Consider the following 13,948-nt stretch of genomic DNA (forward strand, 5'->3'; position numbering starts at 1 on the left):
AATGAATGCATGAAGCCAACTGGTGTCTGGCTTCAAAAGCAAATGTTGAAACACTTTGCTTTTTCATACAAGTAGCACCTTTCAAGCCCCCCTACTCTGGACACCATGCTCAGTTTTCCCATAACTATACCTGACTCCGGGATCGCTCATGCTGTGTCCGTGGTAACGGTAAGTCTGCAGCTCCATCAGTATGGGCCCCTACAACGGAACCCAGGGGAGGTGAGAAGAGACGCTGTGCACAGCCTCCAATGCACACCCTTTCAGGATCACAGATACTCTCATTACATCTCCTAAGTTAAGAATTTCTTCTTATGCGACTGATTCTTTCCTAACTCTTCTCATTTCTAATACCTATTCATCAAATGTTTCATCCTTATTTTTAACAGGAACTTAGTAAAAGCTACCTACTGCAGCTTACTTTGAATCTACAGACCCCAATGACATTACATAAACAATGGTCTGTTTCATCAGTATTGCATTTGATATATAATTCTATAAGAACAGCTCGAATTTAATGCATCAAGGCTTATTAGACAGCAGGAATGGCCTTTATCTTCAGGGTCCATAAACCACTCTTTTCCCCCTAGTCACAGGTGAAATCATCTACAAGCATTCTCTGACCCTTTTAAGCTAGTGAAAAACACTAACATACACCATAACACAAGATTAAAAGCAAACCTCCAGTTCTCCTGTCCTTCTGCACTTTTCAGCACACATAAAAATAGGCTGCACAGGGGAAATTTCTACCTCACACCCATCTCCTGCAGTGTTTCGTAGGGGCTGGCAACGAATCCTGCTTCACGCAGGTCTGGCTAGTGTGTCACAAAGTTAGGAGGCTCCTATGACCTGATACCTGACCCCACCTCTGCGAGTCTGGCTACCACCAAGGAGCTTGCTCATGCTGCACTAGCCCCCTCCCGGGAGACAACTTGGAATACTGAGGGGATGGGGTAGATCTAGGGTCCCTGGGCAGTTTGGTGTAGTACTTAAAAAGGGGGGCTCTGAATCCAGGTGCCCGGGTTCCAATCCTGGCTGTAATATATCGTAGCTAACTCTGTACCTCAGTTTCCTCACCTACAAAACGGTCATAACCTAACTCAGAGTTGCGCTGATTAAGGAATACATAAAAACTGCTTAGTGCGTTGGCTGACCTATCAATCCCTCATTAACTGTCAGCTAGTCATTGCTCTGTCATCCAGTAGCTATTTGGAAGCACAATGGGTTGGGCTAAGGAGATGGGGATAAAGGGACTTTTCCAGCTGCTCCCATAATTCCAAGATCAAGCTCTGGTCAGGATGGAAACGTCAATACACACTATAACCTACTCATCCTTTCCACGTAGGGGTGGACGCCACCTATTCTTTCAGGAACTGGGGGAGAAGAGGAGGATACCTACCACCCAGAGCCTGAACCCCCTCATCTTGGACTCCTGATGTAGACCACTGAGTCCACTGCCACCAACCTGCCATCAGCTATTTTATTCTCTTCTCATTTTCTCTTCAACAGCTCTGTATTTCCCTCCCCACTTCGTCCTCTCTCCCATTTTCATCACTGCAGTCAAATCTTCTTTGCGTTACTGCCCAATACACATGAGGGAAAGGTAAACCTCGGGAGCACGCTTTCTGGGCTGTGGAACACTGATTTAGGGAGAACAACATCTTCCCACGGGCTTGGATGGCATGTAACCCTCTTTTTAGGACAATCTCACTGTTCCCTTCTCCCCTCCAGTAATATAACTGAATGATCATGATTCTCAGGACTGAAACAGCAGGACTAAGACTATTCTATAAATTAAATATTATGGTTACATTATACACAAACTTATACTGAATGCCTAATACATAAACAAAGGTCTGTGCTGGGCAATGTGGGTGTCCCCAGTCTATTCACTTATGGGGCTTATGATTAATTGAGGGGAGGGGAATTAGAGGCATGTAATAAAACAAACCTGTCACAATGAAGACAGGCAAAACACTAAGCACTGGAAGAAAAGATTTACCCCAAATGGGGGAAACAAGGAATATTCCCCAAAAGATGAGTTACCAGGACCACGTTATTTACAGAGGGAACCAATTCACTTAACTGGACTCTGCTTCCATCTTATTCACCTCAATTAACAGCTACCCCTAAATAGCTACAACAGACATGTGGGAGGCATTCTTTTCAGACAGATAAATGTCATCAGAAATCTCTAGCCTAGAGGTCTACAGGAAACTCTTACCTTTCCAGATCTACAATAGGCAGCTGCAAACCTCGTGGCCTCTCGGACACACAGGATATCCATTCCATCTACCTGTTAATAAATAGGAAAGGGCACAGCATAATGCAACTGCCTAAAACCATTTTCATTTTACATGAGCTGCCCATGCACTGAGAAAACAGACCTCTTCAATTTGTATGAGGTTAAGGGCAGGCACACAGACACTAGGCCATGAGAGTGTAGCCCCAACTCCACGAAAGGAGGCCTTACCCTCAGCCCAGGAATGAAGTCGCCTCTCTTGTAGTAATCAGTGCTGGCTGCTGCCCTCTCCACAGATGTTCCCATCCCATAGCGGTTATTCTCACAGATGAAAATACAAGGCAACTTCCACAAAGCTGCCATGTTGTAAGCTTCAAATATCTGACCCTGGAAGTGTGTATAAAAGATCAAGTGGTTTCATTTTGCTGTTTTTCTGTAGACTTCATCATCCACAAGAGCTGCTGCTCTACCTGGCAGAAAAAGTTCCCCTCATCTACAAGTCCACTTCCGAGGCAAAGGAGAGTGTGTGTGTGTTGGGGGGGAGGTAGGGGGAGAAGCAGCAAGCGCATCATCTCTCTGCAACTAAGTGACAAACCTAATACTACTACTTGTTTCTGTGGGGCCAAGGTGGTAGTACAGACGACAATGGGAAAAGATCAACATGTAAACATGTACAGCTATCTAATTTTATGCTCTATTATGAATTCTATGAGACCCTCTGGATAACCAGAGTGAACAAGTGTCTGAGAATCAGCATCCAGAGCAGGGCCTCACAGAGTGTCGTCTACAGACTGCTGATTACTGAGACTGTCACACGAAAGCAGAAAGAGTCATGGCTCAGAAACCATGACAGGTGTCTGACGATGCCATGGCATCCAAGAGAATGAGTCTGTACATTACAGTACTGGTTTAAGACCTGGTTTACAATGGACAAAAAAGTAAAATGGTCCTTCACCACAGAGTTTGTGAAGCATGGAAGTAGAACAAAGGAGCGCTCCTTCTCAGGAGTGCACCCACACAAAGTGCTTGCGAAACAATGCTAAGATGTAAATCTCTAACCTGTGGCCATAAAACCAAGTTGTAGCTTGCCATATGAATGTCCACTTCAACTAATAAGTAACACAATACTTCTCCACAAACTCCACTAAAAATAGTCAACACTTTGGGGAAAACATTATAATCATTATTGCAAAGAGATACACACTCACCTGATTAGCAGCACCATCGCCATACAAAGTCAAACAGACCTCATCTTTTCCATTATACTTACAGGCCAAAGCAATCCCAGCTCCCAAGGGCACCTAATATTAAGAACAACCAAGAAATAAACCACAGAAATCCACAAGGGGAGAAATTGATGCTCTCAATGTTAACCCCTGGCCAGACTATGAGCTAGAAATGACACTGTCCCTAGAAACTCTCCCTACTCCAACCTTGTCTCTGTTTATCCCACCCCCAATATTATAACCAAATTGGTGAAATAACATGAATAATTATTATCATATTCTATTTCAACTATTAAGCAATAACATCTCTGATTCAAAGATTCAACTACTAATCCAAAAACAAAACCCCAAAATGAAACCAAGGGTTTAAAAATAAAAACAATAAAATGCTAGAATCTTAGTATTTTAGAAAGTAAACCAAACAACGTAGATATGATTTTACACTGTTACTTGTTCATTATTTACTAATTGAGGAGGACGACACAATCACAGAAGATGGTTTTAGATTCAAACTAGGCCCCTAAAATCCTGACGACCAGCCTCTCCTGGCCTCGCACCAGTGCCAGCATGGTCTACAGCAGGCAGAGAAGTGGGCAAAGAGGATGCGACAAGGCAATCAGTGTACTGAAATATAAGTTAAAAGGTGAAGGTATAGCTCTATTACTAGAGGCTCCTGCTTACTTATAAAACACAACAAATATGTAAAAGGAAAAACGTTAAATCACGTTCAGATCTATTTATTAAATTTTCAAGTGGTAGGGTGTGAAGCAATGGGTCATTTAAAGCACACCAAGCCACTCGAAATACTAAAAAACTTCAGAGGGAAGTCCTCTGGGTATGAAATACTGCAAAGACGTGGGCCAGGGTCAAATCCAGGAAACCATGCAATCTTCATCCTCAACTACCTGAGCTCCCACAATGCCATTGCCCCCGTAGAAGTTCTTGGCATACATATGCATCGATCCTCCTTTTCCTTTAGCACAACCTCCTCTTCGTCCTAGAAATGGCAGTACACACACATAACACGTAAAAAACCAAATACATGAAACAAACAAAAACCCCAAGTATTTGCTTAAAGGCTCAACCATTAGAACTCAGAAGCCAATTCAATTATATAAGCACCTGTCCCTCTATGCAAATATGTATTCCTCCTTGTCTCCTGGTCCTTTTATAATAAAGGTCAAACCAGTCCCATGTCCTTGATCTTTCCAACCTTTCCAACTATCTAATCACCTAGTTTCCTTCAGATGTTAACGTGGTAACCTAGACTTTTTCTTTCTGCCAGTAACAAACATCTTCCCATTTCTCCTATACTGGTACACTAAACAGTTCAAGAATCAAGGGTGACAAGGGAGTATTAGCAAGATTCCTAGAATTCTACGTGTACACAATGAAATGCTTATACTCAATTTATTTTCTTTGACTGCTAGATTTCTGCTGGCATGTTTAAATGATAAACACTATTCTGATTTTATAGAGTTGACCTTTTAAAACTTTTACCGAGAACTCAGATAACCTCAAAAATGGTTAGTTTACTCAAAAGCATAACAGAGGTACCAGAGCACCAAAAGGGAGATGATTTTTCTGGGTTTTGGTGTTTTTCTAAAACCTCAAAAAGGTTTTAATGTTAACTTATAAGTGGTTAGCATCTTAGTAAGAGATTTGAAAACTCAATTCACTAATTTCCTCTTTTTGTAAATTAATAGCAAACCTGTAAGTTCTGCGAGAATTTCTCGGACAGAAAGCCCACGAGTAAAGGTAAAGCCATGAGCCCGGTAGGCTGTGATCAGATGGTCTGTGGGGTTTATTCCAGCCTCCAGGCCCACACAACAAGCTTCCTGCATTCAAGGAAAAAGCAGCAACGAGTCAATACAGTACACATTTCTAGATAAAAGGTTTCCTAGACTATTATGAAACATTTGGCCCAGTACAACTCTTCATTAATAACCACAGCAAGTAGCTGTATTTTTTCATCAGAAACAGAGTAAAGGATAAGGCTCAAGCCAGAGCCATAAATTGGCAACCCAGATATGGTGTTTCCTTTAAGCCTGTACAGTGATTGGAGAAAAAAATCCTGAATCAGATGTCAACATTAAAGTGTTGGGGGAATTTCACATGAAAATTGAGACTTCTGTCTTCTCTCAAAGAAACAAATAGGAAGTATTAGCCCTGTATTTCCATGTGGCACCGGCTGGCTGGAACCAGGTCATGACTTCCCCTGAAGTGGGCGACCGGCAGGTGCTGCCTGCTTCCATTCACCACCAGTCCCTGTCACCATTCTCAATTCCTCGTATAGCTGGCAGCCTTCACTCATTTATCCTACCTAACTAATGCCTGGTAGGCTTTTGATTTTGTAAACCTTGGCCTAAACCCACAACACAAAAATATATCCAGTACAGGTAATCACACTGCCATACAGCACAGGAAGTCAGCAACGTGATGCATAAGTAAACTCTTCAGCATAAGCTCATAGCAGGTCTCAGTATTCCCATTTTCATTCTAAAATACCAGCCTCAAACCCTCTAATAGGTAAAGCAGGGTAAAAAACAAAAAATACACACCATACTTACATTCCTAAATAACACAGTTTTATTACAAAACTGCCACTCACCTGACCATCACACAGGTGACAGAAACCACGAATAATTTTCTGTTTATACAGCTGATCTGCCTTTAACTCCATTCGGCGCACAGTCTGCATCATCCGGTAGTATTTGAGCCCGTCCTCCCTGGTAAGCACCGTAGTGACAGGAGGGCCCTCTTCCAGCCGGTGAAGATCGCATTTCTGAAATGTAATCAGACAATTCTCTCACGGTCACTACAATGTAAACACTGCCAATCTACTGTAAGATCTAACTCCACTGTAAACATTTAACTTAAAACCAGCAGACAAGCACATCAGAAATGCTACATACTGCTTCTGACTCCTTAAATCACAGTGTTCACTGTGCAGTGGGATGGGGTTTCAGAGGAAGGAAATCTTTCTAAGATGACTTTCACTGAAAACTCCTAGAAGTTAACTGAGTTGTAGGTTGAAAGACAAACTTTCAAAAAGAAGCACTCTAAGAATCTTCTTATTCAAACATTTTACCGAATCACATTTTAAACTTTAAAATGTCTTTAATTTTATTAGCTTACTGCCCTTCACCAACCACCAGCAAGCTGCTAACTAAGAAGAGTAGATTCGAATCTTTGCTGAACTTCTCCAAATCTGATTCTAGAACATGTGGAATAAAATGATGTAAAAGCATGAATATCAGAATGTTTTATCCCAAAGGTAAAACTATGTATCAAAGTGTACTTATGGAAAAAATTTTAACACAAAGGAAAACATCTCTTACCTTAATTTCAAATGTAGCATCGTTTGCAAAATTACGGGATGCCACCAGCACTCTGCTTGCCTTGAAAGATCAAAATACACAAATATATTAGTGCTCTTTACTGTCAATTATTTTTGAGTCATTATTCTTATTAATCAGCTATCAGGATGCAGTCCTAGAACTTTAATAAGCACTAACATATTCATAGACTTCTCTTTCATTCTGTTCACTGTGTTAGGATCTTGTCTTCCAAAATGAATCTTTGCTTTGGCTAATGAAACACAGTTGTACCCCCATCTGAAGGCAAACAGGAGAAAGGAAGGGAGCAAAAAACCAAACCTATCTATTTACTCTGCTTCCAAAGAAATTATAGTGAAAATATAATAAAGTCAATGGCCAAACTGAAGTGATTATTCTGTGGGCTTTGTTTATTTATGCTATTCATAATCATGACCAGATATACTGAGCAAACTAAAGCTTCACTTTCAGAACTGTTCTTCAAATAAAACTATGATTCCATTCCTATTTCAGGCAAATAACTTCTCTATGCAATAGTACCTTAAGAAAAATATTTTAAACTACTCAAAGCATAAGATAAACACCATAGTGAGAAATGTACAGGATAAAAGAAAAGATGCTCAGCATTCCCTGACTTAAAACAAAGGATTTGAAGGATGTTTTAGGATTTGAACAGCCTGTATCTTAGGCAGGCTCCTCCTGAAGCCTTAGAAGGGAGATGTTCTCTGCAACAGTGCTCCCTTCTTCATGTTCGGGTGACTGTCACTGCATAGGGGGATAGAAAGCTGAAGGAAATGTTTCCTTTACACTCTTTCAATTGAACACCTGCTCACAGCAAAAGTACTCTGTGCTGGCTAAGGTCCACGTTAGACCAGATTTAACCAGTCGGTAGTACGGCACTATTTTAGCCACATTCTGCCACGTCACACTGATATGTAAACCAACAAGACTTCTTTTCTTGGAGACCTGAAGCACATTCTTCAAATCCCACAAAAAGTACCTTTGATATGTTCATACAGTGCATTATCATTCAACTTCTAGCACTGGACTTGACCTTGGTGAGAAGGGTTAAGGTTGATATGCCAAGCATACAAGCCAACTGACAGAAAGCTATTATCTACTCATCTCTTCACTCATTAATACACCATTATCTGATAAAGCCAACAAAGACAATGATATCGCTGAAAGAAAAAACCTTAAATAGGAGAAATAAATGCTTCAGTTATGTTAGCAATAGAGACAGTCCATTAATACATCTAAGAATACAGTGAAGAAAATTGAGAAATTTGGGAACAGGTAAAGCAGAGGGGTTGTAAGGTGACAAACAAAAGGTTATGTCTGGTAATCATGAAATGGACGTGTTATTTTTGACAATTAACAAATTATTTTGTGGGGCCAGAAATGTTTTCTATATTACAAAATAAGTTTCCAGATACTGCTACAGAAACTGCAGTTTCTGAAGGGAAATTGGAGACCAAACCAGCCAAGCAACAGTAACCAAGAAAAGGAAAATTTTTCTTACTCCATCCTATAGTGGAAACAACGAAGAATGACAGTTCTATATAACAAATAACAGGAAGGTGAGGTCAAAGAGTACGACTGCCAGGAAGTTGCTTACTTTCTCCCCATTTCATTAAGATAAATCCCCAAAATAGTAAGAATCACTAATATAGTGAGTGAAAGGAGCCAAGGTAACTTAAAGTTAAGCTAAAAGTCCTATCAAAAGTCGAATATATCATTATTTTAAACTGCTGAGATTGTTGAAAAGATTACCATTCATTTTCTCTGGAGAGCCATAAATGGCTGCTCTCTTAAATAGGATTCCTTTAGGGTAGGGGGAAGGGGGATTGGATGAAGGTAGTCAAAAGTCAAAACAAACTTCCAGTAATAAGATAGGTAAGTGTTAGGGATGTAATGTACAACATGATAAAAATAAGGCTGCTGTATGTTACATATGAACTCAGTTAAGAGAGTAAATCCTGAGTTCTCATCACAAGGAAAAATTTTTCCTATTTCTTTAACTTTGTATCTTTATGAGATAATGGATGTTCACTAAATGACAACCATGATAATCATTTCATGATGTATGTAAATCATTATGCTGTACACCTTAAACTTGTACAACACTATATGTTAATTACATCTCAATAAAACTGGAAGAAGAAAAAAAGAAATCTGTGGAGCAACTGTGAATACAGAAACATCATTGGACACATACAATCATAACTGCATCCAAACAAGCTTAAACATTCCACTGCAATGGACTTAATGTTGTGTCCTCCTAAAATTCACACTTGAAGCATCCTAAATCTGATGTTATTAGGAGGTGAGGTCTTTGGGAAGTGATTAGGTCATAATGGTGGAACCTTCATAAACGGGATTAGTGCCCTTATAAAAGGGACCTTAGAACCTAAATGTAAGAACAGATACCATAATACACCTAGAGGAAAACATAGGCAGAACACTCTGACATAAATCGCAGCAATACTTTTTTTTTAAACCAGCTCCTAAAGTAACAGAAATAAAAGCAAAAATAAACAAATGGGACCTAATTAAACTTAAGAACTTTTGCACACCTAAGGATACCATAAACAAAATGAAAAGACAACCTACAGAATGGGAGAAAATATTTGCAAACGATGCAACTGACAAGAGAATAATTCCCAAAATATACAAACAACTCATAGAGTTTAATATAAAACAAACAAAACAAAACAAGCAACCCAACTAAAAAAATGGGCAGAAGACCTAAATAGACATTTCTCCAAAGAAGACACCCAGGTGGTCAATAGGCAAATGAAACATGTTCAGCATTGCTAATTATTAGAGAAATGCATATCAAAACTACAAGGAGGTATCACCTCACGCCAGTCAGAATGGCCATCATTAAAAAGTTTACAAATAATAAATGCTGGAAAGGGTATGGAGAAAAAGGAACCCACTTACACCGCTGGTGGGAATGTAGTTTGGTGCAGCCACTGTGGAGGACAGTATGGAGGTTCCTTAAAAAACTAAAAATAGATCTACCATATGATCCAGCAATCCCACTCCTGGGCATATATCCAGAGAAATCTCTAATTTGAATAAGACACATGCACCCCAATGTTCACAGCAGCACTATTTACAATAGCCAAGACATGGAAATAACCTAAATGTCCATCGACAGATGAATGGATAAATAAGATATGAGATATATATATATATATATATATATATATATTCTATGGAATATTATGCAGCCATAAAAGGATGAAATAATGCCATTTGCAGCAACATGGATGGACCTAGAAATTATCATATTAAGTAAATCAGACAGAGAAAGACAAATACCATATGATGTCACTTATATGTGGAATCATAAGAAAAAAAAGATACAAATTTTATTTACAAACCAGAAATTGATTTATGGACCCAGAAAACAAACTGTGGTTATGGGGGTTGGGGAGGAGGGAGGGAAAGATAGATTAGGAGTTTGGGATTAACAGATACACATTTCTATATGTAAAATAGATAAAAACAGCAAGGGCCTACTGCACAGCACAGGGAACTATATTACTTGTGATGAGCTGTAATGGAAAAGAATCTGAACAAACATATATATTTGTATATGTATAACTGAATGGCTTTGCTGAACACAAGAAACACATTGTAAATCGACTATACTTCAATAAAAAATAAGAATTAAAAAAAGGGACCTCAAAAAAAAAAAAAAAAAAAGGATTCCTTTGAGAGACCATGGACAAGTGTATTCAAACTTTGAAAAATAAAAGCTAAGTTCCTAAATATATGGGAATCATTCAAGTGAAACGAAAATATTTCAGAAATTCCAGATTCTACCAAATCTTACCTACTAATTAAAAAAACCAAATCTCACAAAAGGGGTCATAATGGGAATACAAACAATAAGACAAAGAATAAAATTTTAAAATGCAATTTAACCTTCTGTGAAATAAGCTCTTTGAAAACTCAACCTCATTCTAAGATGAAATCACAGGTACTTCTTAAGTAGCTTAAGTTACACTGGACTCTCTGCTTTCATTTTAGAGACTCAACTTTCTGTCATGCTAGCATCTAGTTCCTGAAGGTTTCGGTGGGTTGGCTGAAGGGTGGCAAGCTGAGGGAAGAAAGAGTGGGCCAGTGTCTCAAAGCTTCCGCAGGAACCAGCCCCAAGTAAATCTTGATGTTCTCAAACCCTGAGAAGTTAACACATCTTTCAATTTACAACACTTCCACTTAGATTCTCTAAGATAATAAAGATAGTAAACCAACTTTGATTCATACAGTGAGTTTGTTAAAAGATAAATTCCTTAAACATGTTTGTATCACTCATGCTTAGATAAGAAACTGGTCATTTATCTTGATGTGACTAACATCTGATATGCTGTCTTAATTTTAAAGACACTTTTGCAAATCAAAGTGTCAAACCCAGAATCACTGAGGACCTCACATGCTGTGGAACAAGAAACTTGTCCAGCCCATCACTGACAGTTTTAAGTGCTTTTTCCTTCGGCGAACAATCATCTTTTTAGCATTAAGAAGTATACGTTAAAAAGAGAAAGTAGAAGTCTATGATGATTCCAAAACAAACACTTTAAACTCTCTAAGTAGCCCTGTGTTAACACACCTGAAACCTGACAGATGAATGAGCACACTGGACCCAAGAGCTCAAAGTGCACTGAACACTCTGGAGACATCTCCTGATTTACTATGGCTTACGGAAATACTGATTAGCTGATTTGCTTTGCTGCATGGAGGGGGAGCTATTAAACAGGGCTTCAGCACACAGACACACAATCTGGGGTTAATACAAAATTCTTCAAAGTATTTTTCCCTGTGCCTTAGTATAATTAATGCCCATATACAGGCAGCAGGAAACACATGCAAAACAGCCAAAAAGAAGGGTGGCTCAAAGTAACGGACAGTAACTCGTTCAACGTCTCTTATCTCCATTTAAAAAATTAATTAATTAAAAGAGAAAAATGTTCTGCACAGGAATCCACTGTAATAATCTTTTCTCTCAATAAGAACTAAGTTATATTCCATTCTTGTTTTATCCAGTTAACAGATCCAGTAGCCCAAATGTCTTTTCTATTCGATTTGAGATGTATTATACGATTTTTGAAAAGGCCAAAGTTTCACTGAAGTGAAGATGAAGTGCAATTTGCCTTTCATGTCAACATATTGCTGGAAGACAAAAACACAACCAGGAGTATTGTGGACAGCTGAGGGAATGAGGCTGATTTTAAGTAATAGCTTCTCTCTGTACTTAGGGACACAGAAGTAAGAGTAATTTGAAAACTCACAAATTTTCCTTGCCCTGTAGAACATCACCAATTCAAAGTTTTTCTTTTTTTAATGTAGTCCTTTCAATTTAACATAATACAGAACTAAGACCCTGTATAATCTTGAAAATATGTTTCTATTACTTATGGTCAACTAAAAATAAATGTTATGGAGATTAAATAGCCAAGTGACTAGCACATATTAAGAGCTCAATAAATGTTGGCTATATCATGGGTATATGCAGAAATAAATAACGGTGACATGCGCTAGTCCTTCAGGTAGATCCAGTTACAACTTAAATACTAATAATGATTAATCCAATAGTGTTTTGTAATTGTTTCAGTCAGTGGCATTCCCAGAGGTGTACATTTCCTACCTTTTGATGATCTCTGCCCATACTAAGCAAAGTTGCCACAAAGTCTTGGAGAGTTACTAGAGCCAGAATTGCAAGTCAAAGGCTTGGCTGCAGTTATACCAAGTAATACTACGCCCCAGGGCCTATAAGTCAAAATGCTCCAAACTTAGACTAGGCACATCTAAAAGCTGGCGCCAGAAATAGCACTAACCTCTAATCCCACTCTGCCAAGCACCACTGCCGTTTTCTTTAGCTACTTTTACCCTAAGTGTGTCTCTGTGTGTATGCTTGCGCGCCCGCAGAAGGGTGTATGCAAAGTGGACGGAGCTTTCCTCTGGGTTCTTCTGCCTGACTGCTCTTGAACTGTCTGCCAAGAAAAGCTCAACGTTGAGGGAGAGGAAAGGGTAGGAAGCGTGTTTCTGGGGTGTCTAATCCTTAATGAACCCTCCAGAGAGCCGAGAGCTGGTGTTCAACAAATGTACACAAAACCGGGCACACAAATAATACTTAACGCAGACGGCACCTACCAGGCGCTAACGTGTCACTCGTTTCAGCCTCAAGACAATCCCACGGGCTAAGTACTCGTTTCCATTTTATAAATGAGGAAACTCAGCATCTGGCTGTTTTGGCGGGGGTGGGGGGTGGGGGAGGGCGGCGGCGACTCTTGCCCAAGGTCACAGGACTAGTAAATGGTGAAGCCGGTGTTTAAACGGAGCCACTCAGTCTCCGGATTCCCGGTCAAGAGGAACGAAGTTCGGTAGATTTAAAATGAGTGGACCGGAAAAAGACGACCAACTGGAGGCTCGAGGAAGCCCAAGGCTCCCTCTTCTGTCTGCAGTAAACGAACGGGCACTTTTGCAGCGCACCGACTAGTCCGGCACCTGGAGCCGCGACTGACCTCTACGCGGACCTTGCCGAGCTCCCCCTCCCCGAGTCGGCCCAGGTGGGCCGAGCCGCCGCTTCTCCCAGGGTCGCGAGCTGAGCACACAACCAAGGCCCGCGACTCCCCGAGCATGCCGCGTGCCCGAGGCCCGGCCTGCCCTGCCCGCCCGTCCCTCTGGCGGCCTCCGGCCCCACCTCGGCCTCGCTCGCGCCCTACTCCGCGAAGCTCACGCCGCCTCACCGGCTTCTGGGCGACGCCCGACAACACGCGGGAGACGGCGGCGAGCATCTTCCTCATGGAGTGCTAGCAGTTACGACGGAAGACGGGCGGCGGCGGCGGCGGCGACTCCCAGCGACCCAAGCAAGGTGGCCCAGGTGTCTCCAAGTCTCCTTCAGGCGCCCGGAGTGGCCGCTACGACTGAACGACAGCGCGACGCGACGGAGACGGAGAGACGTCATGCGCGGCGCCGAGTCATGGGCCAACCAGATCGGCCCCCAGGGCGTGCCCCGCCCACATGAGAGGCTCGCGGCAGCCCATTGGGTGTCGGAGCCAGAGAGGGAGCGGCTGAGGGCTCCCTAGATAGCCACCGGGTGGGCGGGTCAAGACCTGGGGACCTGAAGGCGC

General features: G+C 41.1%; 1 protein-coding gene across 1 annotated transcript; it reads right to left on the reverse strand.

Annotated features, from left to right (window-relative positions):
* Positions 1-66: 66 nt before the first annotated feature.
* Positions 67-13,777, reverse strand: PDHA1 (pyruvate dehydrogenase E1 subunit alpha 1). The gene is made up of 9 exons (XM_032475038.1): positions 13,565-13,777; positions 6,807-6,866; positions 6,077-6,250; positions 5,177-5,303; positions 4,371-4,462; positions 3,448-3,540; positions 2,471-2,626; positions 2,222-2,293; positions 67-198 (listed from the first exon to the last, which is right to left on the reverse strand). The coding sequence occupies exons 1-9, from the start codon at positions 13,619-13,621 to the stop codon at positions 82-84; spliced, it is 948 nt and encodes a 315-aa protein (XP_032330929.1). The 5' UTR covers positions 13,622-13,777; the 3' UTR covers positions 67-81.
* Positions 13,778-13,948: the final 171 nt, after the last annotated feature.

Source organism: Camelus ferus, chromosome X, assembly GCF_009834535.1.
Source record: "Camelus ferus isolate YT-003-E chromosome X, BCGSAC_Cfer_1.0, whole genome shotgun sequence".
Taxonomy (NCBI): Eukaryota; Metazoa; Chordata; class Mammalia; order Artiodactyla; family Camelidae; genus Camelus; species Camelus ferus.

What these genes read in the sequence shown, in the direction of transcription:
- PDHA1 (XM_032475038.1), bottom strand. Translation starts at nt 13,621, where the DNA reads ATGAGGAAGATGCTCGCCGCCGTCTCCCGCGTGTTGTCGGGCGTCGCC. An exon ending in AATTCTCGCAGAACTTACAG is followed by an intron (nt 4,463 to 5,176) that starts GTTTGCTATTAA and finishes TGCCATTTCTAG; the next exon opens with GACGAAGAGGAGGTTGTGCT. An exon ending in ATGGCATTGTGGGAGCTCAG is followed by an intron (nt 3,541 to 4,370) that starts GTAGTTGAGGAT and finishes TCTTAATATTAG; the next exon opens with GTGCCCTTGGGAGCTGGGAT.